Below are 26,209 nucleotides of genomic sequence, written 5' to 3' on the forward strand. Positions count from 1 at the left end.
TTTTTCCCCCCCCCCCCCCCCCCCAATTCTTGTTATATTAAATTTGGTTACCATTTCAGCTGATTTCAAGGAACATTCCATTTCTGAGTTATGGTTATAGTGAGGATCAAAGCCGAGTTCCAGCCGTGACAAATCGGAAACAGAGCACACGAATTTAAATGGGCATTTACTAGTTATGGATACAAGGGCCAAAGTTGTTGATGAACATTTGAAAAAACTAGATTTGGTGATTACTGATATGGGTACCTCCTTGGCTGTTACCAACAGGATGGAAAACAAACTTGAGTCCACGGATCAAAAACTCTAGGTATTTGGTCATAGGCAAAAGAAAATTGAGGATGCTAAGTTGGATATGAACCAAAAGTCTGACAGATGCTGTGTTGCATGGACTCTCCAAAAATGGAGAAGTATCCGTGTCGACACGACATGACACAGATACTGATACGGGATATGGATTGGATTCTTCGTTTTACACTTAGACACGGCAGCAAAAGGGAGAAAATGGTGGAAGGTGTCTTGCTTCTATGGCTTTCGCCTAGCAGCAGCGAGAGAGTTGGGGACGACAGTGAATTAGGGAAGAGGATGAGTTTTAGAGGAGTTAAATGGGCTTTTGAGAAGTCCAATGGATAGAGTTAATGAGAGTGTGTTAAATGGATTCTTGTGAAGTCTAATGAATGTAGTTATTGAGTTTATATAATTTTTTTATTTCTTATATTTTATCTTTTACAACATTTTATATTATACTTAAAAAATGAATTAGTGATATATTATTTATTTGGTAGTTAAATTATAATTTATTTCTATAATTGTTTTTATATAATATATAAGACATTGAATTAATTTTTTCTTAACTCTTTGGAAAAGAATTTATTTTGATTTTTAATTTAAATTGATTTCAATATAATTCAATTGTTTAAATTGATTTTATCGAATGAGTAACAAAATAAACTACGAGTTCATTTTTTAACAACTAGTATCAATTAATTATGTTTACAAGTAAATTTAATATTGTGATTATTTACTTTAATTGAACCATTTTTCTCTTTGTTATTTTTGCATTGTTCTATCATTTTTAAAAATAAAAAATTGTAAGAAGTATTCCCGTACACGTATCCAAAATTTGGATTCTTTTTAAATGTATCTCCATATCTTAATTTTTATAATGAGGAGGATCCGACTTTCAGATATGTTCCCGTATCCGATACTTACGCCCAAGTCCGAGCATCATAGATTACATTGTGCAATTACACATTCAATAATTCATATATACTGCATTTTTTCTATGTTGCCACTTTAGAGATCACAATTATTCTCCTCAGTTATTCCTGACTATAAGTATTACTTTGATGAGTAAGTAAAAAAATTGGACTATGAAGGAGTTATTTAGCCTTACAAAAACTTGGAGATCTAGAGATTAATATAATGATTTGCATTCGTTCCAAAGCTTACAATATATGGTTGAACTCAAGCCAACTCTATCCTGAATCTTCCAGGAGCATCTTCATTTCACCGGTAATACAGTTCTCTAGCTTGCACTATTGAAGTTGTGGATGATGGGTACGCAGTCATTGATCATATACATCAGTATGTAAGGCATGTTAGCTTTTCACAATTCTTTGCATGTTATGTTCATTTGTGTCTTTATACAAATGCTACTTGCAAGTGGTTATTATGACTTACAAGGACGATTCACATAAAGTAATCAACGTTCTCTTTTAATGGTAGTGGGCGTACTTATTACATCATTATTGAGGATCATGACAGTGCAAAAATGTTTTTTTACATCAAATCCACATGTATTTTTCTTCTTGCTTATCTGTAATCTATTAGGGTGAAATGCTTTAGAGCCTGAAGAATCCTTTTTGCCTTCTATATCTATAAGGGGGAAATTTTTTTTTTTTAAGAGGGGTATAGCTTTGACCCATTTTAAGTGGTTGATTTTTTGAATGCTACTGACTTTCTATGTTGGGGAGCACAACCGAATTGCTTGAGCTTGTTTATGCATAGCAGTCTTAATAGTAAGTTAAATTTTATTATTTTATTGAATGCAGCCAAAGAGTTTATTTAAAATTAGTGAAATATAATAAGAAATTCTATAGAGATATATGACAAGGTAAGGAGTTTCCTCGTATTGAATGATGTATGACACACAATTGGTAAATTTGGAATCTAAACTTTGCAGTGTATTGATGTGGTAATGTGAAAACCAAACTTTTAAAAATGAACATTTTTCCAAATGTGAAAAACAGTTTTGCTATGGGTACAGGAACTTGTTATAGAAAATGGTACATGAATTTAAAATTGATAATGTGGCATTTATCTTGACAATGACCTGGCATTTATCTTGGGAAAATGAAAAGTATTGAAACCAGCAATTAATCTTGTCAAACAGGGTGAACGATACCCTGTTGACAGGGAATTAAAATTTCCACCGTGTAAAATGAGTCTTTTGGAGGGAAAACGGAAGCTGTGCATGTGGGACTGAGAAATACAAGCATTAATTAATAATTTTCAGTCAAAAGGGAACGTGGGAGAGAGAAAATTTCTGAATTAATTATTTTGACCATTTACACCAATTTTCCCCAAACTCGTTTGGCGTTATCTTCTTCCGTTTTCAGTAAAGAAGCCAAGAAGAACACATACGTTTACAAACCGGTTCAAAAATCTTTGTTCCAAGCAAACAATCTTTGTTCCATTGTAAAGGCCGACGTCGATAAAGTCACGTTCAGAAATCTGGCTAGCCAACTGAAGAATTAGTATTTCTTTGTTTTCGCCATCGGAGCGAGCCATTGTGTCTATGTTTTTCAATAGTTAATTAGTAAGTTTCTTCAGTTTCACTTCTTTAATTAGTAGGGTCTTTTATTGCCATTATGGCTTGTGGGGTTGACATTAATGTGCACCAATTTAACCAGACAGACAACATTGAATGTTCAATTAATATGCAGTAACTCTTCCAAATTCGCCCGGTAATGGGAATGACGTGAATGGTCTTGGGGAAAAATGCAACAATTTTAGGACCAATAAGGCATTAATTATTTATCATTCTGAAGCACTGCAACCTTATAAATTAACTGAGCTTGTGGGCAATTTTATTTAGTTTATTATGGACCATTTTAAACACTTGTTAATGTATCAAATGAGCTATGTAATAGATTGCTATTATATTGAAATTATTAGACAAGCAAAGGCACTCTGTGGGAGTGAAAAATGTGATTGAGAATAACCTTATAATATTGATATTGTGGATCATTGAATGTGTGATATCTTATCATATTGCAGGGGAAGAAATTATGGATGAAGTGCAAGGTGAAGATGATGGTGTTTTGGTGGCATCTGACCATGAGAATTGTATGGACTCTGCTAATATAGTGGAAGGTGAAACCTCTTTAGGAGATGGTTTGATAGTGCCGGAGGTGGGTATGAAGTTCTTAACTGAGCTTGTGGGCAATTTTATTTAGTTTATTATGGACCATTTTAAACACTTGTTACTGTATCAAATGAGCTATGTAATAGATTGCTATTATATTGAAATTATTAGACAAGCAAAGGCACTCTGTGGGAGTGAAAAATGTGAAAAAAGAAATTCGAAAAGGGGAGACGATGGAGAGTTGAGATATGTGACAGTGACATGTAGTCGAGAAGGTCGTAGAAACGAAAATACTGATGGATCTTCGAAGCCGCAACCAACAATACAGATGGGTTGTAAAGTGAGAATCTCTGCTTTTGTGGATATTTATGGTGTTTGGAGACTTAATACTGTCAATCTTGACCACAATCATGAAACTAGCTCTTCGAAGTCCAGGTTATTTCGCTACAATAGAGAATTGAGTGCACGCGTGAAGTGCAAGCTACAAGTCAATGATTTTGCAGGAATTCCATTGCATAAAAGTTACAATTCAGCTATTGTCGAAGCAGGTGGTTATGAGAACATGAGTTGCATGGAAAAAGAAATTCGAAAAGGGGAGACGATGGAGAGTTGAGATATGTGACAGTGACATGTAGTCGAGAAGGTCGTAGAAACGAAAATACTGATGGATCTTCGAAGCCGCAACCAACAATATAGATGGGTTGTAAAGTGAGAATCTCTGCTTTTGTGGATATTTATGGTGTTTGGAGACTTAATACTGTCAATCTTGACCACAATCATGAAACTAGCTCTTCGAAGTCCAGGTTATTTCGCTGCAATAGAGAATTGAGTGCACGCGTGAAGTGCAAGCTACAAGTCAATGATTTTGCAGGAATTCCATTGCATAAAAGTTACAATTCAGCTGTTGTCGAAGCAAGTGGTTATGAGAACATGAGTTGCGTGGAAAAGGATTGCCGAAATTACATTGAAAAAGTGAGACGATTAAGACTTGGGGAAGGGGCCGTCGCCGCAATACAAACATACTTTTCAAAAATGCAAGCACAAGTCTCAGGCTTTTTCTTAGTATGGATCTGGATGATGATTTTCGGTTGAAGAACATATTTTGGGCAGATAATCGCTGTAGACAAGCATATAAGGAATTCGGCAATGTTGTTACATTTGATACCGCTTACTTGACAAACAAGTATGACATGCCTTTCGCCCCTTTTGTTTGCATTAATCGTCACGGACAATCCACATTGTTGGGTTGTGGATTGGTATTGAATAAAGACATGGAAACTTTTGTGCGGTTGTTTAGAATATGGCTCCAATGTATGCATGAACAAGCACCACAAGGGATAATTACCGATTAGGACAGGGCAATACAAAATGCAATTCAGATAGTTTTCTCGAACACAAGACATAGATGGTGTTTGTGACACATTCTGAAAAAGTTGCCTAAGAAGTTTGGACACCACGAAAACAAGGCATCAATATTTGAAGCGATACACGGATTGGTTTACGATTCATAGTTTGTCCAGGAGTTCGAAGAAGGTTGGGCCACGATGATTGATACTTACGGCTTGCATGATAACGATTGGTTGTCCGGACTATATGCAAAAAGAGCTCGTTGGGTTCCTTATTTTCTGAAGACTAGTTTCTGGGCAGGGATGTCAATGACACAGAGAACCGAGAGCATGAATGCATTCTTTGATGGGTATGTGCATTCGAAGACGTCATTGAAGCAATTTGTCAAACAATATGAGCGAGCACTGCACAGTAAAATTGAGAAGGAGTTCCAAGCTGATTTCAAGTCATTTGCGCAAACATTACCGTGTGCCACAGATTATGAAGTGGAGCAGCAGTTTCAATCAGTTTGCACTATTTCTAAATTAAAGGAGGCTCAGGCTGAGTTTATAGGAAAGGTTTACTGTGACCTCATCTCTACTTCGGAGAGACCCTCAGGGACGATGTATGAGGTTCGATAGGACGTTATGGGCGGCGGGATACGGAGGAAGAAAACATTTGTCGTCTCATTTGATAGATAAAATTGTGATATTCTTTGCAGCTGCCATTTGCTCGAGTTTAGGGAGATAATTTGTAGGCATGCTATTGCAGTACTGATTCATTGTGACGTCACATGCAGTAAAATTGAGAAGGAGTTCCAAGCTGATTTCAAGTCATTTGCGCAAACATTACCGTGTGCCACAGATTATGAAGTGGAGCAGCAGTTTCAATCAGTTTACACTATTTCTAAATTAAAGGAGGCTCAGGCTGAGTTTATAGGAAAGGTTTACTGTGACCTCATCTCTACTTCGGAGAGACCCTCAGGGACGATGTATGAGGTTCGATAGGACGTTATGGGCGGCGGGATACGGAGGAAGAAAACATTTGTCGTCTCATTTGATAGATAAAATTGTGATATTCTTTGCAGCTGCCATTTGCTCGAGTTTAGGGAGATAATTTGTAGGCATGCTATTGCAGTACTGATTCATTGTGACGTCACATTACTTCCTGAGAGGTGTATACTGCGAAGGTGGAGGAAAGACGTTGGGGTCGCAATCGATTACGACGGTTTGGTTAGTACTCTTGAGCAGTTGAGGTATGGTGACGTGTGCCATGCTTTTGAAGAAGTAGCGGATCTCGCGGCAGACGATGAAGGTCGAGCACGTGTGATTATGGAATGGATAAAACTTCAGCGTCAAGATCTCATGACGTCTAAGAAGTCGGGCATAGGAAGTAATGCTGTATCCAAAAATTCTTTTGAAAATATGGACCAATGCACTGATTTTCAACATCATGATAGTGTGACTATACGTGATCCAGTGACGTCGCGCACAAAAGGGGCCCCCAAGAAACTTCGGAGAAAAGGTCCGTTGGAGTCGAGTTCGAAGAAAAGTATGTTCGAAGCCTAGACTCTAAAATTCAAATGTCTCTAATAATTAATACTGATCACATCCTATGCATATTTAGGGAAGCTCGGCACCAAACAAAGGAAAGCGACCAAGCATGAGGCAAAGGGATACGACTGAGAGTGTGGTCGACATTCAGTACGCTCAAACACAACAACATTCCGTGCAGACGCCGACCTCATATTTACAGTACCCCAGGCCGACGAGATTCTTTTTTAACATAATATTCCATCACGACACCATTCTCCCTTTCAAGTGTGCATAGTGTGACTATACGTGATCCAGTGACGTCGCGCACAAAAGGGGCCCCCAAGAAACTTCGGAGAAAAGGTCCGTTGGAGTCGAGTTCGAAGAAAGGTATGTTCGAGGCCTAGACTCTAAAATTCAAATGTCTCTAATAATTAATACTGATCACATCCTATGCATATTTAGGGAAGCTCGGCACCAAACAAAGGAAAGTGACCAAGCACGAGGCAAACGGATACGGCTAAGAGTGTGGTCGACATTCAGCATGCTCAAACACAACAACATTCCGTGTAGATGCCGACCTCATATTTACAGTACCCTAGACCGACGACATGTCCCTTAACACAATATTCCATCACGACACCATTCTCCCTTTCAAGTGTGCTGCCGTCTTCAAATTTCGTCCCTCCTTCATCAACAAACATTATGTATAGTTCACAAGGTAAGAACAAAGTATGACATTTCAACTTTCGATGTATATTTCTTTCATGCATCCATCTATCAATGTTCTCAATGTATTGTAGGTCAAGCAATGCCATACTACTTTTCGCATTTACCTGACCAAGGTGGCTCAGGCAAGTGAGGGTTATGCAATGCTATAATGATAAAGGTTTGGGCTTCCAACTATTTTTTTGAAGGTCAATTGCAAGGTTTTTTTGAGCGGTTGAAACTTGCATTGTCTAGGACAATGGATGCCGTTGTATGAAGTTTTGGATTAAATAGTTCATTTCTCTATAAGAGAGCAATTATCTGACTCTAATTAAATTTCCTAAACCACTAGAATAGTGTAATAACATGTTCATATTTCCATTACTTGGTAGAAGTTTATGGACAAAATGGTGTTAGCTTAATCATTTTTTGGGTGTTTGCTATTGATTTGAAGGAAATTTGGTTAAAGACACTTGTTTAAGAAAGTATGTATTTGTTGTACTCACAAATTAGCCTCGAACTTAGCATTCATAAGTTACACTGATGATTAAAAGAGAGAAATACTCACTGATGCATTTGATGTCTGCATTTTTCATGTAATGCACATATTGATCACAAGTGTTTAAAATTTAATGTAAATGCATAGAGCCAGCACATTCTAAGTAGTCTTGCAGTGCTGAATTAGATATAAAAAAATATCCATATTGATTTTCTAAAATTGCACTTTTTGAAGCATGTGCTTCTAAACTATTCTTCCCCATTAATTTGTGCAGAGAGTGGATCTTTCCAACTGCCCACAGTTCACATCATCACTTCTTTCCCATTAAGGAATCTTTAATTAATTGTGTGCGTCTAAAAGAGGACGTCTTTCTCGTATCACAAGCATTGGGGCTAATGTTGACATATAATGGTACACAAGAAAATGGAAAGAAAATGTGATTGTTGTTTACCATTTAGTTTGCTTCCGCACGCTCACATGGATAGCCAGCTTTGACCACTCAAATTCGTCCCATTCACTTGTCTGACCATCATAGTGAAATAAAAGAATGGTAAAGTTATCTATCAACTATACAAGCCCATTAAATAGTGTGAGAGCTATATACAAACACATAAAAGCGCCCCTATAGAACAGGAGAATGGGAAATTGGCCCAACATTTTTCACTATAGCATCAATGTTTTTTCTGCTCATAGCTAAAGCCGGGCAAATCTTCCGAACCGAACCGAACCGACCGAACCGAACCCGAACCGAACCGATCCGAACCCGACGGTTCTTGTCAAATTAAATACCCGAACGGGTATCTGAATTGAGAACCGACGGGTATGGTTCGGTTCTCGGTTTTAGACCAAGAACCGAAGAACCAAATAAGAACCGAATCTTTCTAATTTTTTTTTATATTGAGTAAATCAAATTATTTTAATTTTAACTTTTTCTAAACAAATTAACAAATTAATGATTTCTAAATCCAAATTTTTGGCCCAATAATTTGTTTCATTTCTAATTTTTTAATTTTTGGCCCAATTACCCATTTTATTGTTTCATTTCTTAGCCAAACAAGATCAAATCCACTAAATAACCCTAAACACCTACAATAAAGTGCATAACGTTGTCTCGACTCTCGCACTCACTTTCGCAGCCTATCTAATATTCCAAAACCTATACAATCGTCGGCCGACACTCTGACCTCCGATCGAAGCCGTGACTTTCCCCGACTGAAGCTTTAATCGTAGCGATCATTTGAACAAGGTAGTTTACTAATCTCTGACATTTCAAAATTATTGAATGTATCATTAGTCGTATTTATATAACGTTGTTATAAATGTTAAAAAATTTAATTATAGTACAGAACCGAACGGAACCGAACCGATCCGAACCGAACCGAATGGAACCGAACCCGAACGGTTCTATAATTATATTTGGATCCGACGGTTTCATTTACTAGATACCCGAAAAATTTGGTTCAGTTCGGTTCTAAAGAGAACCGAACCGAACCGACCCGCGCCCACCCCTACTCATAGCCGACAGTAATGTCTTGAAATGATTGAATTATTCAATCTACAATGATGAAGGAAAAAATTTATGCAGATCATTTCAAGCATCCATTAGAACCAATATGAGGAAAAACAAGTAATGTGGCTCATGGATGTAGACATGCAGACAATAAAAAACACTAAAGTGAAGTCTTTAGTTCAGGATACCATGTTCAGCAATTTAAACTCTTTTCCTACAAAAATACAGAATACAAATTCATACATGCAAGGCTACAAAATATGCAATGTACCCATTGACATTCGAATAGTTTAAATAGATTCAGTCATAATAATCCTACACATACAATAGTGCATGTAATAACTCATTCGACTCATAACTACTAATCAAGTCGATCCCTTCCCCCGTGCATTCGACTCTGCATTGTCTTCTGCCTTGCATATCGTCACGTTCATCGAAATTCGAAGGTCTACTTCATCATTGAGGCAAATGCGAGATTGGAACATGAATGATATATCGTCTACTCTTTCATTTGCCACATCATTAACTGAGGCATTCGTGCCGCTAAATGATTGATCACTTGACTTTTCTTTGACAACTCATTCCCAAAAACCATAATTGGCACTGCAGCAAAGAAATAAACGACCTTTATTGACAATCTCCTTTTCGACGACAAAGCACTTCTCGAATTCATGCTTGCATGATAGACATCGACGTTTCTTTGGGCATTCGGCAAAGAAGTGGCTTTTAGATCTACAACTATGACAGATTCTAGAATTTCTTCCAACCATTCTGAGATGGGAATAAATGACAGAATTAGTATAACTATACCCGTATAAAGCAAGAACAACTAACTAATTAAAAACATATCAAAAACCACAAAGAAATATAACTCCAAATCTAAAGAAGTAAAATGTGTACTAGCAGGTTTGAAATCAAACACATACAATTCATAGTTCACACACCACTATCTCATGTGAAAATTGATATATAAACATATATATAAGCCAATAGTAAACAAGCTAACTAGATGTTACAATCTTGGCAAAACCACGAAGAACCCGTTGATTTTCTGCCATACATTTTTGTAATTTAACCTTATAAAATTAGTTGGGATATGATCTCGAATTTGGTCAAATGTTGGAGACTAAATTTGTAATTTAACCTTATAAAATTGAACATTTGGGTTTAATGATGGTAATCGTCCCTGAAGTTATTGAGTAATTATGCTAAATAATCACTGAAGTTATTTTCTTGTGATAATAGGACTCACGTTTTCAACTATTACACTAATTGTCTCTTGATAAAAAAATAAAACTAACCATAAATGACACTATTAAATGTTTTACATCCCAAGTTAACAAAATTTGGAAGTTAGGGATCAGCACACACATGCTGTTTCTTTTTTTCCTTAAACTTTAAATTTCAAGAAAAGTCTTCTAACATAGATGAATTAGCACACATACAGGAGAATCTTGGGAAATGGAAAATTTTGGTGTTTCAACTACTGATTCTATAAAAAAAAAAAAAAAAAAAATTGAACACATACGTTTATGCATCAAAGTTGGTTTTTCTACCAGTGCAAAGCATACAAATTGAAATTGCAGTAAGCGACAGAATTGTAGTGCTAACTTCGCTACCGGCCAGAGATGGTCATGCATCTGGCGGCGAAATGATGGATGGAGGAGCAATCAGAGTGGAGGCGAAAACCATTGATGGAAAGAGTCGAGTTCCTTGGGTGAAACCTACTGTGTGGCCGGAGAATAATTGATGAATCAAGAATGAAGAGTAATTGGTGTGGGCGGTGAGTGATTTGGGGCAAAAGGAGTGGACGGTGGGGGTGAAATGGGGGAAATGGAAAGGAGAATTGGTCAAAAGGAGCTGCACAATCAGTCTTTAAGTTGTCCTTCTCTGTTTTACTTTTCAGCCCTTATTTTGTCCTTCTATGTTTTCCTTTTTTTTTTTTGCCACATCAGCCGGGATTTCATCTAGATTTTCTCTGGCCGTGTAGCGCAATTTCAATCTCCACAATTCACTCTTTGGTCTTTCCACTCACAAAATTTACTTTCTCATTTCCCCCAAATCACTCTTCGGTCGTATTGCCCTAACCTTCCCAACTTAAAACCGCTCACTACAATCATCGTCTCCATGAACCGGAGCCAATAAAGAGAGTACGATGCAAGCATCCTTCCTTCACAGTAGCACTCACCTCTCTCCACCACGAACAATGTGCCTACGAAAGTCCCCAGGCGACACACTCACCTCCATTCCTAACGCCGCACAGCCACACTCTGCTCCATCTTCGGTGCTAATGTAAGTAAATTTCTTTCTTGTTTTGTACATGGATTTTGAGAGTATTTTTTTTATGGTGTTGTACATGGATTTTTCAGAGTGAATTTTTTTATCTCCAGTACTAATGTTTGTACATATTGTTATATAGTGAATTTTTATGTGAAATGAACTTAAATTTTGTTTATCTACTTGCTTCTTGTAGATTTCATCTCCCTACTGTATTTTTCTGTGTTCACACTGAATAATATGGTTTTTGTTTTGTTTTCATTTAGATAGAGAAAGTCGATTGTTTAGAGTCTTGTTTTATAAGAAGAATTGTTGGTTTTATTGGTTAATGTCAGTTATAGAGCTCTTCTTTAATGTCTTCCTTTATAAATTGGAATTGTTTAATGTCTTCTTTTATTGTCAGTTCTTCATCCTTCCTTCAGAGTAGCACTCACCTCTCTCCACCACGAACAATGTGCCTACGAAAGTCCCCAGGCGACGCACTCACCTCCATTCCTAACGCCGCACAGCCACACTCTGCTCCATCTTCGGTGCTAATGTAAGTAAATTTCTTTCTTGTTTTGTACATGGATTTTGAGAGTATTTTTTTATGGTGTTGTACATGGATTTTTCGGAGTGAATTTTTTTATCTCCAGTACTAATGTTTGTACATATTGTTATATAGTGAATTTTTATGTGAAATGAACTTAAATTTTGTTTATCTACTTGCTTCTTGTAGATTTCATCTCCCTACTGTATTTTTCTGTGTTCACACTGAATAATATGGTTTTTGTTTTGTTTTCATTTAGATAGAGAAAGTCGATTGTTTAGAGTCTTGTTTTATAAGAAGAATTGTTGGTTTTATTGGTTAATGTCAGTTATAGAGCTCTTCTTTAATGTCTTCCTTTATAAATTGGAATTGTTTAATGTCTTCTTTTATTGTCAGTTCTTTGACATGGATTTTGAGGTTGGATAATGGTTTTTGACATAGATGATTAGGTTTAGGGTTTACTATAATTGGACACTATTAATGGTTGATGTGGGATTTAGTATTTCAATTGCATTCATGTTTGTTTATTTGTTTGTTCAGCAGTTATCGACTTGAATGAGAGGAAGGAATTATGGACTTTGTCACGATTGCAGAAGCAACACTCAAAACTTTGGACAATGTCAAATAAAACGCCGATGCCCTTTGTATAAACATAACATCGAAAATATTTTACCAAATGCACCTGACTTTCCGCAGAGTAAAAGGAATTGCGAAGTTTGATGGGAAATGAAAGGGTTCAACACGAACGGTTGATTTGAGTTATATTTGTGGTAGATAGACTACTATGATTTCAATTTGAATTTTCTATATAGATTATTGTAACATACGAATGGTTAGGTCATTGTAGGCTATACGAAGTATGGTTAATTTTGTCAAAATTGTTTGATAATTCGACATATGGTTGTTATTAGGTTCGTTGGATGTGAAGACGGCATTCTAAAATGCGGATCTCGATGAGGAGGTTTATATGAAATAACCTGAAGGGTTTGCACTACCCGGAAAGAACATAAGGTATGCAAGTTAGTGAAATTGTTATACGGTTTAAAACAAACACCTAAAAAATGACATGAAAAGTTCGACTTAACTATAATATCATTTGGCTTTAAACATAATAGTGTAGATAAATATTTGCATTCCAAATTATGAGATGATTATGTAATATTTATTTACTTATATGTTGACAACATGTTAATTATAAATAATCACTTGTATGGAATAGAAGAAATGGATATGTTTCTATCTTTCACATTCAAGATGAAAGATCTTGGACAAGTGGATACCATTCTGGGTATCAAATTACTAAAAATAGTAGGGGTTATAATTTAAATCAATCGCATTATATTGAGAATGTGATAAATAAGTTCAAGCATTTGAACATAAAGAAATATAGTACCCCTACTGATCCAAGTTCGAAACTAATAAAGAATGATGTAAGGGCAGTTGCTCAATTGGAGTTCGCAAGTGTTATAGGTAGTCTAACATATGCAATTCAATGCATTAGAGCAGACATGGCATTTGCAATTAGTAAACATAGTAGGTTTAATAGTAATTCGAGCAATGAACATTGGAAGGCCGTTGGCAGAGTTTTTGGATACTTAAAGAAAACCAAGAACTTGGTTCTACAATATACTAGATTCTCAGCTATATTAGAAGGATTTACAAATGCTAGTTGGTCGTCTAGCACTGGAGAAAGTAAATCTACTTCAGGTAGGGTGTTTACGCTCGAAGGAGAAGCTGCTTCTTGAAAATCAAAGAAATAAACATGTATAATACATTCAACTATGAAATCCAAATTTGTAGCATTATCAGATACAAGGAAAGAAACTGAGTGGTTAAAGGATCTACTATATGAGATATCATTGGGACCAAAGAGCGCATATTTAATACATATCATGTGTGATAATCAAGCCATATTATCAAAAGCATACAATGAGATATACAATGGAAGGTTTAGACACATGAGTCTTAGATATGACTATATAAGGAAATTAATAAAGTGGAATAATTTCCCTGAATTATGTTAAATCAATCAAGAATTTAGCTGATTCTTTAACTAAACCTTTAAATATAGATTTAATGACGTCTACTTCGAGTAGACTAGGGTTGAAACTCTCAAACTAAAAGGTCCATCCGTCATAGCAATCCTACCTGTCATTACTTAACAAGTGATTCACGGGTTCAAAGGTTAACAACAAGTCATTCGATAAATAAATAGTCTCGACGTTATAAAATCTAAAATAACCCTTTTATAATTAAATAATCCTGGTTGTTACTGAAGTGAGGGCTAAGTTTAAAGCTCTCAATGAAGTTCATTACTAAGTATAAGTATCTCTAAAAGTAACAAAGCTATTGGAAGAACTTCACCTTAGATAAAATTCGAGGTGGTGCAGTCTCAATAGAGAGTTAGAGTTTCTCTCTAAAAAATTTGTCGAAAAGGATAAGCGCAAGTATTGTATATTTTGAATGAGGTTTCATTAAATTTTGAACGGGTGGGGGATTGTTGTATCGTGTTCAAAATCAATAAGTAATTATGTGAAATGAAAAATCAGTTCTAAGGGCCAGCACATAGGACAAATTGGTCACGGTTAAAGGCCCTGCAATGTGATGATCTTTTTTATTTTGATTTTGTTTTTGTTTATTCTTCAATTCTCTACTTGCAAAGATATATTTTCAATACAAACTACTTGAGGTTGGGAGGAAAAGCCTTGAAACTAAACTAGTCTCTAGCCATTAGTGGTCTTCTTCTAAAAATATTAGCAGCACTTGTCTTCACCTTTGTGTAGTGGTGTCAACGAGCCGAGCCGAAACTCGAGGCTCGGGCTCGACTTGAGTAAAATGTGAAAGTCCAAGAACGACTAACTAAGAGGGGGTGAATTTGTTATCTAAAACATTTTCAAAAATAGATGCAAAATTAACCAATTAGCAAATAAGTTGATAAGCAAATGAGATAACACGAAAATAACAGGAAAAAGAGAAAATAAGTCGCAAATGATATGTTATGGAGGTTCGATCCAATCAACAATCTACGTCCCTTGTTACCTAGCTTTTCGTTACGAGCAGGGCCTTTTTCCACTATTATTGATTGACTTATGGTGTAATCCAACATTTACAACGCTCCGATGACTTACAACCAAGGAGCACCGATCATTTTACAATGTTGAGCTTTTCAGGACCTCAACATGACCCAAAATAAAAAACAAGAAAATAAAAAGTTACATGTGAAAGGTTCTCTCTTAATAAATGATATGAACTCAATTAAGTATCAAAAGAGAAGTATGTGCAGCACTTTAATAAATTGCAAAGAGTATAGCTCAAGTGTTGATTGAAAAACTTTAACTGAAATAAGTGATTTTTTACAAGTTTTGATCACTCAAAAAGTTTTTCAAAATGAATTGATTTAATCTTTTAAAGATTGAGAACTAAGGTAGAAAAAGATCAATAAATGCCGCACTTTAATGCTGAATAATTGTTGTTACAAATTTGGTAAAGAGTGAGGTATTTATAGCCATCAAACGGTCAAAAACTCCGTTAACCCAGACACGGGGTCTGGACGTCCGCTTGGGATCCAGATAGGTAACTAGCCAGTTGAGAAACGGTCGAAAAAATCGACCATTGGAGGCCATTTGGACGTGCAGATGGGCGGTGTTGCCCTCCGGACAAATTTCCTTCGTGATGAACTTTGTCAATTTAGGTTCTTGAAGGATTGTCTCATTTATTTTGTGTAGATAAGTATTTTTGCGAATTTTCAATGGTCAAAACGAAATACTTATCTTTGAAAATAGGTTGTGCAAGTGAGTTGAGAAAAAGCTTTCATGCAGTAAATTTTTTTGAGCTAAAATCGATGCGAAATATTAAAGTGTTTTACCTTTATATTTGAGTTCAAAAATGCATGTATAGCTAAAGTCTTTAATCTCTTCTTCCAATGCGATTTTTGATGCGAATGCTGAATTTCCATTTCCACGTTCATCAATTTTCAATCCTGCTTATGTGTTGATTGTTAGGCCCCAAAACATTCGTCCATGTGCGTGATTCTTGTCTTGATTCTCACGTCCTCATTCTTCATTAATTTCACGATAAACACTATCAACACTTAAATTCAATTTTTCAGAATTGAACGCAATTTATTTGTGATAATCAAAACGAGAAGTCAACCATTATGTCAACAATTTCCTCCTTTTTTATTATGACAAACAAGGTGATTTGCAAAATCAATATTTAAAAAATTGAATTGGACAAGGAATGTAAATATTACAAATATCTTCCCCCTATCGATTTTACTTAAGGTCCCCCAATCTACAAGCATAAAAATTTTAAGTTCCCCTTACAAAGTTCTCCTGTTTTGCATAATCATCTACTTATCTTCCTCCTTTTGTCATAAGCAAAAAGAAATAGTGAAATTCTTAAAGAAGTCAACTATGCATAAAGAAATTAACCATTCATAACATGCTATACAGTCAATCAAAAGTTCGAAATTAGAAATCCATAGTCTGATAAACAAAAGTCACTAAGACATCAAATAACTAAAATATGATAATAAAGCTAAGGCACCAAAGATGGAGGCGGGGAGCGAGCATACAAATCTGTGAAGAATGCAGCTTGCTGGCCCTGCATCTCAACCTGTCACTACTGCATCTCAACCTGGTGATTTTGGATAGCAGTCTGCTGAGCCTAAATCTGAAGAAGTAGGCTACCCATGCTGTCGACGGAAGAGGTGAGTGAATCGATGCACCCGTGGAGGAGGTTATATTGCTTCTCGATAAATGTGAAATGACTTCCGGAGTGACAGGGTGCACTAGAGCTGGGAATAACAAATGCGGGAGCTGGAGCTTCAGGCTCATCTTCAAAAGGTAAGGTAGACCGATCGGAGGTACGATTCAACCATTTCGCATGAGCCACCCATTTTCCCTGTTCCTTTACTATCTTCATCCATTTTTGTGTTTGGATGTTGATAGTATCGATAGGACGTAATTTAACAAAATCTTCGCCGTCAAGTAAAATGTTAAAATGTTTAAAAAAATTTTGTAAAAAGCATCCCGTAAGATAAAGCTTTAGTGTGACATGATGCATGCACAAGTTTCATAAGTTCCATGGTAATAGTTGGAAAATCAATTCGACGCCCAACTACAAGTGAGTCCAAAACAAAGAGATCGAAGTGATTAACTTCATCTCGGTATCCTTTTTGGGGGGAAATGACATGGGTAATTATATATTTCAAAACTTTACATGGAAGAGTCAATTGATGTGCACTTAATTTGGTGATATTCTTGAAGTCCTTCCCGATAACTCGGCGACAAGCCTCGGAAGGATCATAACTTTCCATGGTAGGTGGAGATTTATGCAAAAAGACTTCCAAGTCACAAGGCTCGAGTTCGAGAATTTCACGAACTAAAGCTTTGGAGATCGTAATGTGCACATTTTTAATTAAACATGTAATGTTGTCGAAACAAGATGCAAAGTGCATTTTTTGATAAAATTCTTTCATAAAGCGTGAGTATGCGTGCTCTTCCATTATAGCCATGGATACCCATCCCATATTTTCAAAGCATTCTTCGATGTGAAAATCGGGTGCTTCTATTGTAAAATTAGCAAAATTAATGTTCTTACCAATTAAAATGGGTGATTTCTCCGAGGGTTTCGGTGGCACCTCTGGTTCCAAGTCCATTTCCTCATCCGATGGTGAAAGTGGCCGTTGTGCAATTCTTTTCGCCTATTTCCCTCGTTGGGATCCTGACATATTTGAAATATTGAAGAAAAAATTATAGGCAGCAACCTACTGCCTTAAAAATGACTGCAATTTTTAAGCAGCCTTTGCAGTCATTTTTAAGACAGTAGGTTGCTACCTATAATTTTTTTTAATATAAAGGCTCACGAGCCGAGTCGGCGAGCCAGACGGGCCGGCTCGAGCTCGGCCTGAGCCGATGCTCAGGCTTTTTTCCAGTCGAGTCATGGGTGGGCTCGAGCTCGAGCTTTTTTCGAGCCGAGTCATGGGCAACCAGATCTCGATTACCATCCCTACCTTTGTGGAGTCTTTTGATCACCACTAAATTACTCCCAATATATAATATGCCACCGAGCCGATGCTCAGGCTTTTTCGAGTCGAGCCATGGGTGGGCTCGAGCTCAGGCTTTTTCCGAGCCGAGTCATGGGCAACCAGATCTCGATTACCATCCCTATCTTTGTGGAGTCTTTTGATCACCACTAAATTACTCCCAATATATAATATGCCACCAAATTTACTTCATAATGTCAGGCAATTGAGCCACGAATCATTTACTTGGAATAACGGCCGCACTTACTAAAATTAAGAGAGAGACGTCTAAAGTAGAGAAAAAAGAGTGTATTTATTAAAAAGATGTTTTCTCATTTTTTATTACTTTTATTACGTTAGGTATATAATTGTAAATTATTGTAGTGTATTTATTAAAACTATGTTTTAATTGTGGTATAGGAATGGCAAAAAACTCGTCAAATCCGATACTTGGGGACCCGCCCTCAACGAGGGGGAGAACTTCATCCCGGGGTGGGTACGGATAACAAAAGCCCCGCTATTTTTTTTTTAAAATTCAATACATTTAAGTTTTAATAAAAAAATTTCACGAAATTTCATTCATTTCAATAGAAAATGACAACTAAAATTATCTATGAAATATAATAAACAATGAAGGTCTTAGTTTATCAAATATATTGAATAATTTAACTTTTAAAAATAAATTTAAAAATTTAGTTTCTGTTTGTTTCTCATTCTTTTCTCATTAAAATGAAAAATATGGTCGTTATCTATTACATTAAGCCTCCAAATTTGAATTTCTATCTCTTATGTGGGGCTTATAACGACTATATTTTTCAATCTCATTTTTATAAAAATGAGAAACAAACACTCACTTAATAAATATATTATTGTCCCACTTTAATAGACATAGATAATAAAATGAATTATTAAAAAAATTTAAATGGGTAGTAAACGAGGCAAGGCCCCCACTTCCTGCCTTAAAGGGATAACGAGGCGAAATATTATCGGACGGGATGGAGGGCGGGAGCGGTTGCTTCGATCCCTAGTCGTTCCGTTGCCATCTCTTTTGTACCGTGGATGTAACATTTTGTGCGGGGTAATGTAAGTATCCATTTTGAAATGAGCTGATCTTGTTTAAGTCGTTCAAAGCAAATACGAACTAGCGGTGGATCAAGCCAAGCCGGCTCGTCGGATTATTAACTCCACTACTTCAGGCACGGGTTTTGCTAGATGAACTGGCTCACGTCGGGACAATAAAGGTGACGCCCTATTCGAACAGCTTTTCCCTTCACGCAAAGACCTGAACTAATCCGACCCCCTGTTTATTTAAAAACGTACCAAAAAACCCCATATCCAAATTACCAGATTACCACTTAAAGTTTGAATCTTATTAGAAAACGAAGAGATCTGAAAAAAGGGGAGGATGGGAATTATAAAGAGTTGCTTCTCATTCATGATGGGCTCAGCAGTAGGAGTTTATGTGGCTCAGAATTACGACGTCCCCAACATCCGGAAGCTGTTCAACACCAGCCTCTAGATTGCCAAACATATTGAAGAAAATTACCGCAAGCCTGAGAAGCGTGACGATGATTAATGGAGGTTTTTTGGCTTTCAATTTTGTGGACTAATGTTAAATTGATGAAGGGTTTTATTGTTTCCGGGTTGGGATTTTCTATATTACATTTTGAAATTTTTGGGCTTTTGAAACGGAAAATTTTAGAAAGAACTTTATCAATTCACAATTATCTTTACTTGTTTTACGAATTGATTGACTGAAATTTAAGAAATTTTCTAATTGACCATTGGTGTATTGTCTGAATCTATAAGAATTTTGGTGATTGATTATTTTACTGGTGCTCTACAATTTGAAATATACGTATCATGTTTTTTTTGGGGAAATATGTCTCGAAAGGTGGGAATCCTGTTAACACGCACACAAACACACACAGAGATTGGTATTTCTAAATTTTATTGATTGCATTTGAAAATTCTAGTTATATGCTCCTATAGAGTCGTTACGAAATAGTATTAATCTTGAAGCCTGACGACTCAGTGATGGAAGCAGATAGATGCATTTGGAATCTGTGCTGGATTGTTATTCTGAATATCACTTAGACTGTGTGAGGGTGGAATTTAAAAACTAGTTGGACACTATTGTGTTTGCAAAATGTTGGTTGACATGGAAGCTAGCAGTAGTAGATTGGATACATATAACTCTTAAGATAAAAACGTAGGAGAATTTACTTCATTGTGTGGTGATACCGCAATAGTTGAGATCACTTGTGCTGGCAATCTTTGGAGATTTCTTGGCTGGAAGGTTGTATTTTTAAAAGATTCCACCACCTTGGATTGGAACTTTGCTGAAAGTGGCCATGAGAAATCATGAATGCTGTCAATTAGTTGCCATTTGCTGTTGCACTTGTTACTGAATAATTTGCAGGTTTTGTTTTTAGTAACCCCTCCTTTTAGATGCTGCTCTAGAAAGGTAATTATAACTTGTGTTCTCAAAAATAGAGGGTCTTGAGATCAATATTGCACTATTTTAGATATCTGTTCATGTTCCAGTTCGATATATTTATCTGTTATTATGATAATTTAGTTGTGGACTTATGGTTCGTAACTCTTCATGTTTATTTTATCCTTAGTGCTGGTGGAGCTATTGGTTTCCACACAATTCAGATTACATAGGTTCTGACTTAAATTTCATGGTCTAATATTATTTCCTTTTACTGCCAGCGATTGATTGGGTTATCATCTACTCAAATAACTTGCAATTTTGGTTGAAGGCTTTTCTCTATTTCAGTGAATGCAACAATTTGTTAGTTCGTGTGCTTATTGTTGGATCATCATTATCTATTGCCGAAGATATCGAAACAGTAATACTAGCAAGTTTTGTGTGTGATCTTGTGAGCACGTTCTGATATTAACACATTATACTCCATCAACCTCTGCAACATAGTGGCTATTCTTTCAGAGTTGAGATCTGCTGTCCAATTTGATGTTCACTCAGTTAATTATTGACATATTATCAATTTTAATTTTCCACTTTAAAAATTCTTTAACCTTGTTAAATAGTCTCTCTCTCAAAATAATGTGTTAATAATTAATTGGGTGAACAACAATTTGGATGGCAAAAGTTGAATAGTAGATCTCAACTCATTGTTTTAGTGTCATCAATTCATCCTTTTCGTGTAGCTTCAAAAATCCATGTTATGTACCAGGTTTTATATGTGTATATACGAAGCAGTGAACTAACCAAAATAAGAGAGCATGAACTTATTGGATATCTCAATATTTTATTTCATTTTTCATTTGATCTTGTTAAGTTTCCTATTGGTTTTGTTAAAAACCAGAAGCTTGCTCAATAAAAGAACAATCGGATTAGCTGGTTCACCTACAAAATTGGCGGGTTCAACCTCCAAATTTGACCAAATTTATCGTCTGATCACCAATTTAACTCTGATTTAACCTTTTGATTCTGATCTTTTCCTTCTCCCCATAATGATAGGAATAAGAATAAGCAGAAAGAAAGGTACATTCTTTACAATGGAGTGTTTAGCTGTAGAAGAATAAACTCGGTGCAAGGAACATAATTCACGACTTACATGCTAAATTAGCCACATTTTGAAGAATTAGATTTCCCAAAATCCTGCTTGGGAGTTTTCTTGTCCGATTTTGGCTGGCACTGCTTATGAGGGGTTGGGAAAATCGGTGCTTGCTAGTTTTTTTGTGCACGGATTTTGGACAATTTAAAAATCACCCAAAATCAATATAGTGTAATTTTAAAAATGCATTTTGTAATGCATTTTGTAATTATAATCATAGTCTCAAATTTAAAAAAAAAAATTACAAATGAGTCACAAATATATAATTAAAAAAAAAAAGCACCAAACTTCGGCCGACCACCACCTTTGAATCCTAGAAACTCTGACCAATCACTACCCAAATCGTCAAAACTCTATACTATTGGATAGCCCTTCACTCCTCTCTACACATACCACTCAGCCACAAGCCCTAAAGCCGCTAGATTTGGTCGGAATTGATAGCCAAAATCAACAAATTGTCAACACAATAATTAACTGCACCACCTTCTCCGACAAGACCCATGCCCTTTCCATCATATTGATCGACTATACTCATCAGAGTGCACCTATTCATGGTCTTGCAACACCAATAAATCCACACAATCAAAATTCATAGCCCCATTTTTTAAATGAGGTGAAAATGCAACATTAAGTCACGATTTTCAATGCCGACGATGGGACCCATGCTCACGGACTACCCATTCTGGCATCACCTGATCAAAATGTATTCTACCTATGTATCTTCCTAAATTTGGGCTCCATATTACAGATCGAACAGGGTAGTACGTGCTTGCGAGGAAGATTTTGGCCATCAATTCCGGCCAAATCTAGTAGCTTTAGGCTGGTGCGTAGGTGGTATGTGTATTGGGTAGTAATGGCAGTCGATGGTATCGAGGTTCGTCAGTTTGGGGAGTGATAGGCCGGAGTTTTTGGGATTCAAAGGTGATGGTTGGCTAGGGTTTTTGGTTTTTTTTAGTTTTGATTTTTAATTATATATTTGTGACTCATTTGTAATTTTTTTGAAAATTTGGGAATATGAATACAATTGGTTCTTTATTTTTTCTTTTCATTTCTTTTATTTTTGTTTTATTTAAACATGAGGGTATATTCATCATTTCATAGATTTTAATTGAGAAAATGAATACAAATGATGATTTCTATATTGAAAGATAGAAATAAGTGTGAAAATGCATAATAATAATAATAATAATAATAATAATAATAATAATAATAATAATAATAATAATAATAAATGAAAGATATTCACGTTTTACACAAAAATATTGAAAAGTATAAACGTTTTGTGCTACTACCCAAGATAAAAATTCAATTATAAAATATAAAAAGTTACTTATAAGTATAAAATTTAATTAAAATTATTAACTCAAAATTATAGAATCAACTTATAATAGTAAAATTTACTCATAAATAAAAAATGTTAACTCAAAATTTTAAGTAAATATTTAACCTTATTTAGTTTTTTAAGTTAAATATTAACTTATATGGAAAAAAAAAAAGTATCCGCAATTAAAATATCATTTATGAATAATAAAAAAATGTACAAGAAACTACAAATTGAAAATTTTATAAAAAAAATTCAAAACTAGTGGATAATAAATTCTTAAGCATATGTTCGACAATTTTAAAAATCACTACTAAAATCCCTCAAAATCGATCAACTCATAAACGCTGAAAGTTGGTACTTTAAAAAATGCTCGTAACTGATACAATGAAACTCCCAAGCAAGCTCTAAAATGCTTCAATATAGATTTGTCGCATCCTGTACAATTTCCAGGAAAGGTAGTGAAAGATGTCCAATAATAACTAATCTATAGTCACAAAACTCCACAAAAAAAAAAAAAAAAGACCTAAGAAGTCAAACTTACTAGAATTAATTATTTCATATACTATGTTTTAAACTTGGAAAGTTGGGGGGACTAAAAGAACATATCTATATATATACACACATTAAATTTTAGGAAAAATTACAGCAACAGTCCCTAACCTTTTCAATTTTTACAGACTTTACCATAACATTCATTTTGTGCCAGTGAAAGTCCCCAACATTTCATAAATGTGCAGCTGAAGTCCACCTGGACAGAAATCGTTCATTGTTCCGTTAGTTGACCAAAAATTGGAAAAACTGATCAATTTTGACCAAATTGAAAAAGGCAAAATGGTACCTTTTTTTTCATATCAAATATAAAATAAGTTATTTAATTAAATTAAAAAACCATAAAATAAATATAAATAATATACAAACCCATCAAAACATTTCTCCTCCTTCTTCAGCGAGACTACCACCTAGCCACCGTCGCTATGGTCGACCACACTATTGTCATCTCCACTATAGCTCCCCTCACCACTTTCCCCACTACTAATGGAAGTCACAAAGCGAAAAAGCAGCTTGCAAGTAGCATCGGTCAAAGAGGATTAGGAAATTATTGGGGAAAACCTAGGAGAACAAGACAATATAGCCGAGAAAAATTCTTTGGTGGGTTCATCTATCTCTCGTGTTGGAGGTGATAAATCCTTGCAGGAAGAGACCCATGCCACTATTACTGTTCACCCCCAACACAATGTACGAAGAAGCACGTCGAATTAAAGGGCATGTCTATCTCAGACTTGAGTAGATCTAGTGAGTCAGGGCTTAAGGAAAGCAGATCTGACCCCTTTGGAAGTAGAATTGGAGGTAGATAAGCTAGAGGTTCTGGAACAAATCAAGGCAATAGTGACTGTTACCAGCAAGTCGATCTAATATTTGGCCCTCTCTCATCCTCTTCCTTTTCACCGCTTACTTGTGGAACTCGACAATGCAGGTCCTTTGACGTGTTTGAATGCTATAACAATGCGTGTCTCGACGAGGAATCTTTGTCGGAGCCGTCGGTTTAATTGGCTTAAGCGACGGTGCATTATCTTTCCCTTCTCAATTTTGAGATTTTTTTGATTTTTTTTGTGGAGGGTGATTCCATTGGTAGTGGGGGAAGTGGTGAGGGGAGTTGTGGTGGAGATGACAATAGTGTGATCGGCGGTGGCGGCGATGGCTAAGTGGTAGTCTCGCCGAAAAAGGAGGAGGAGAAATGTTTTCATGGATTTATATATTATTTATATTTATTTTTTGGTTTTTTAATTTAATTAAATAACTTATTTTATTTTTAATATGAAAAAAGCAAAGTACCATTTTGCCCCTTTTAATTTGGTCAAAATTGATCAGTTTTTCTAATTTTTGGTCAATTAACGGACAATGGATGGTTTTCGTCCAAATGAATTTCAGTTGCACATTTATGAAAGGTCGGGGATCTTCACTGGCACAAAATGAAGGTTACGGTAAAGTCTGCAAAAATTGAAAAAGTTAGGGACGGCTGCTGCAATTTTTCCTAAATTTTACTAGGTCAAATATTTAATTAGTGATAGAGTAATGAAAAATATATCAATATTGGGCTCGTTGGATAGCTCGTAATTAATTGCGGATGTTGGACTCGAGAAAAAGTCAATTCGGATAAGTTAGATTCAAGATAATGAAGTTTATAGACCTCGTCCACTCGGCTCACGAAAACGAAGCTCATGGGTGGCTTAGACTCGTAAAAACACGAGTGTAAGCCGAGCGGGCCGGTTCGGTGGGCGAGCCGAGCGGGAACGAACCGTTCCGGCTCGTGGGCTCATTTCAAAAGTGACCGAAACGGTCACTTTTTTTAGTGATTGTTACAGTCACTGACTTTTGTCAGTGATCGTTTCGGTCCTTGAATTTTTTTATTAATAATTATGATCGTTAACGGTCATTGAATTTTTTCAGTGACCGTTTCGGTCCTTTAACTTTTTTTTCCTTCTATAAATAGTGTCATTTAGCCACTATTTTTTCTATAATTCACTCTCAACTCTCAATTCTCCTTCTCTCAACTCTCTTGTGTTGTGTTGATAGTTGTGCAATTTTTATATACAATTTATACAATATCCAATTTTCATTTCTCAGTTCTCACTATATTTATTGAAATTTCATCCAATTTTCATTTCTCACTACATTTATATAATTATTCTTTTACTAGTTATTACTTATTACAATTAAACAAATTGATCCACGCACATTTGTCGAAAACTTGTTTGGTGTGGGAGGAAGCGAATCACCTATGACACTGCAAAGTTAATTTCAGAATCAATTTGAAGGTTTAAATGACGTACCCCTACCTGAAGATATTCCAGATTGGATCTTTATCATCATGTAAGCGGCAATCCAAATTTTCCAATTAATTTGGATGATGTTGATGTCCCCGAAGTGGAACACGATCAGGAAGAAAAAGCTGAATTAAACATTCCTGATGCGAGGGGAAAGTGAAAGTGGAAAAAATAAGCAAAATGTTGGGATCACTTTAAGTTGATTTCAACGAGAAAAATCGTCAATGGAGTCCCAAAATCCAAAGCAGTATGTGAATACTGCCAACAAAGATTGGCATGGCAAAGAGGAATTGGTACCACCCATCTCAACCGTCATTACAAAGTATGTGCGGCCACACACGAACTTATTCTAGGCTGTCAAACACAATTGCATTTTGGCAATCCAAACGCCGGTGGTTCTGCTGCACCCCTATCCACATGGGTGTATTCGGAGGAGAGAGCTCGAACTGGAATGGTGAAGCTTGTTGCTGGTGCTGAGTTGCCTTTGGCATTAATTGACAACCAACAGTACTCTGGTATGTGAAAAAATATCTGCAGCCAAGGTACGTTGAGGTAAGTCGAAACACTCTTTGTTCCGATACAATACAATATTTTACTGAAACAAAACAACAATTAATTATGGATTTGCAAAAATATGGGGGTGTTATATCTTTAACTTTGGATATATGGGAAGGGATTAATAAAAGAGCATATATAG

The 26,209-nt window shown here is 35.9% G+C and overlaps 1 protein-coding gene and 1 pseudogene across 1 annotated transcript; both read left to right on the forward strand.

The window, feature by feature from the left end:
* The first annotated feature begins 4,063 nt into the window (after window positions 1-4,063).
* Window positions 4,064-5,334, forward strand: LOC111378554 (protein FAR1-RELATED SEQUENCE 5-like). The gene is made up of 3 exons (XM_023001788.1): window positions 4,064-4,411; window positions 4,462-4,575; window positions 4,879-5,334. Exons 1-3 carry the CDS (start codon window positions 4,064-4,066, stop codon window positions 5,332-5,334), a joined length of 918 nt encoding a protein of 305 aa, XP_022857556.1.
* Window positions 5,335-18,751: 13,417 nt separating this feature from the next.
* LOC111378564 lies at window positions 18,752-19,447 on the forward strand (annotated as a pseudogene).
* The last annotated feature ends 6,762 nt before the right edge of the window (window positions 19,448-26,209 follow it).

This window comes from Olea europaea, unplaced genomic scaffold (assembly GCF_002742605.1).
Source record: "Olea europaea var. sylvestris unplaced genomic scaffold, O_europaea_v1 scaffold1834, whole genome shotgun sequence".
Lineage (NCBI taxonomy): Eukaryota > Viridiplantae > Streptophyta > Magnoliopsida > Lamiales > Oleaceae > Olea > Olea europaea.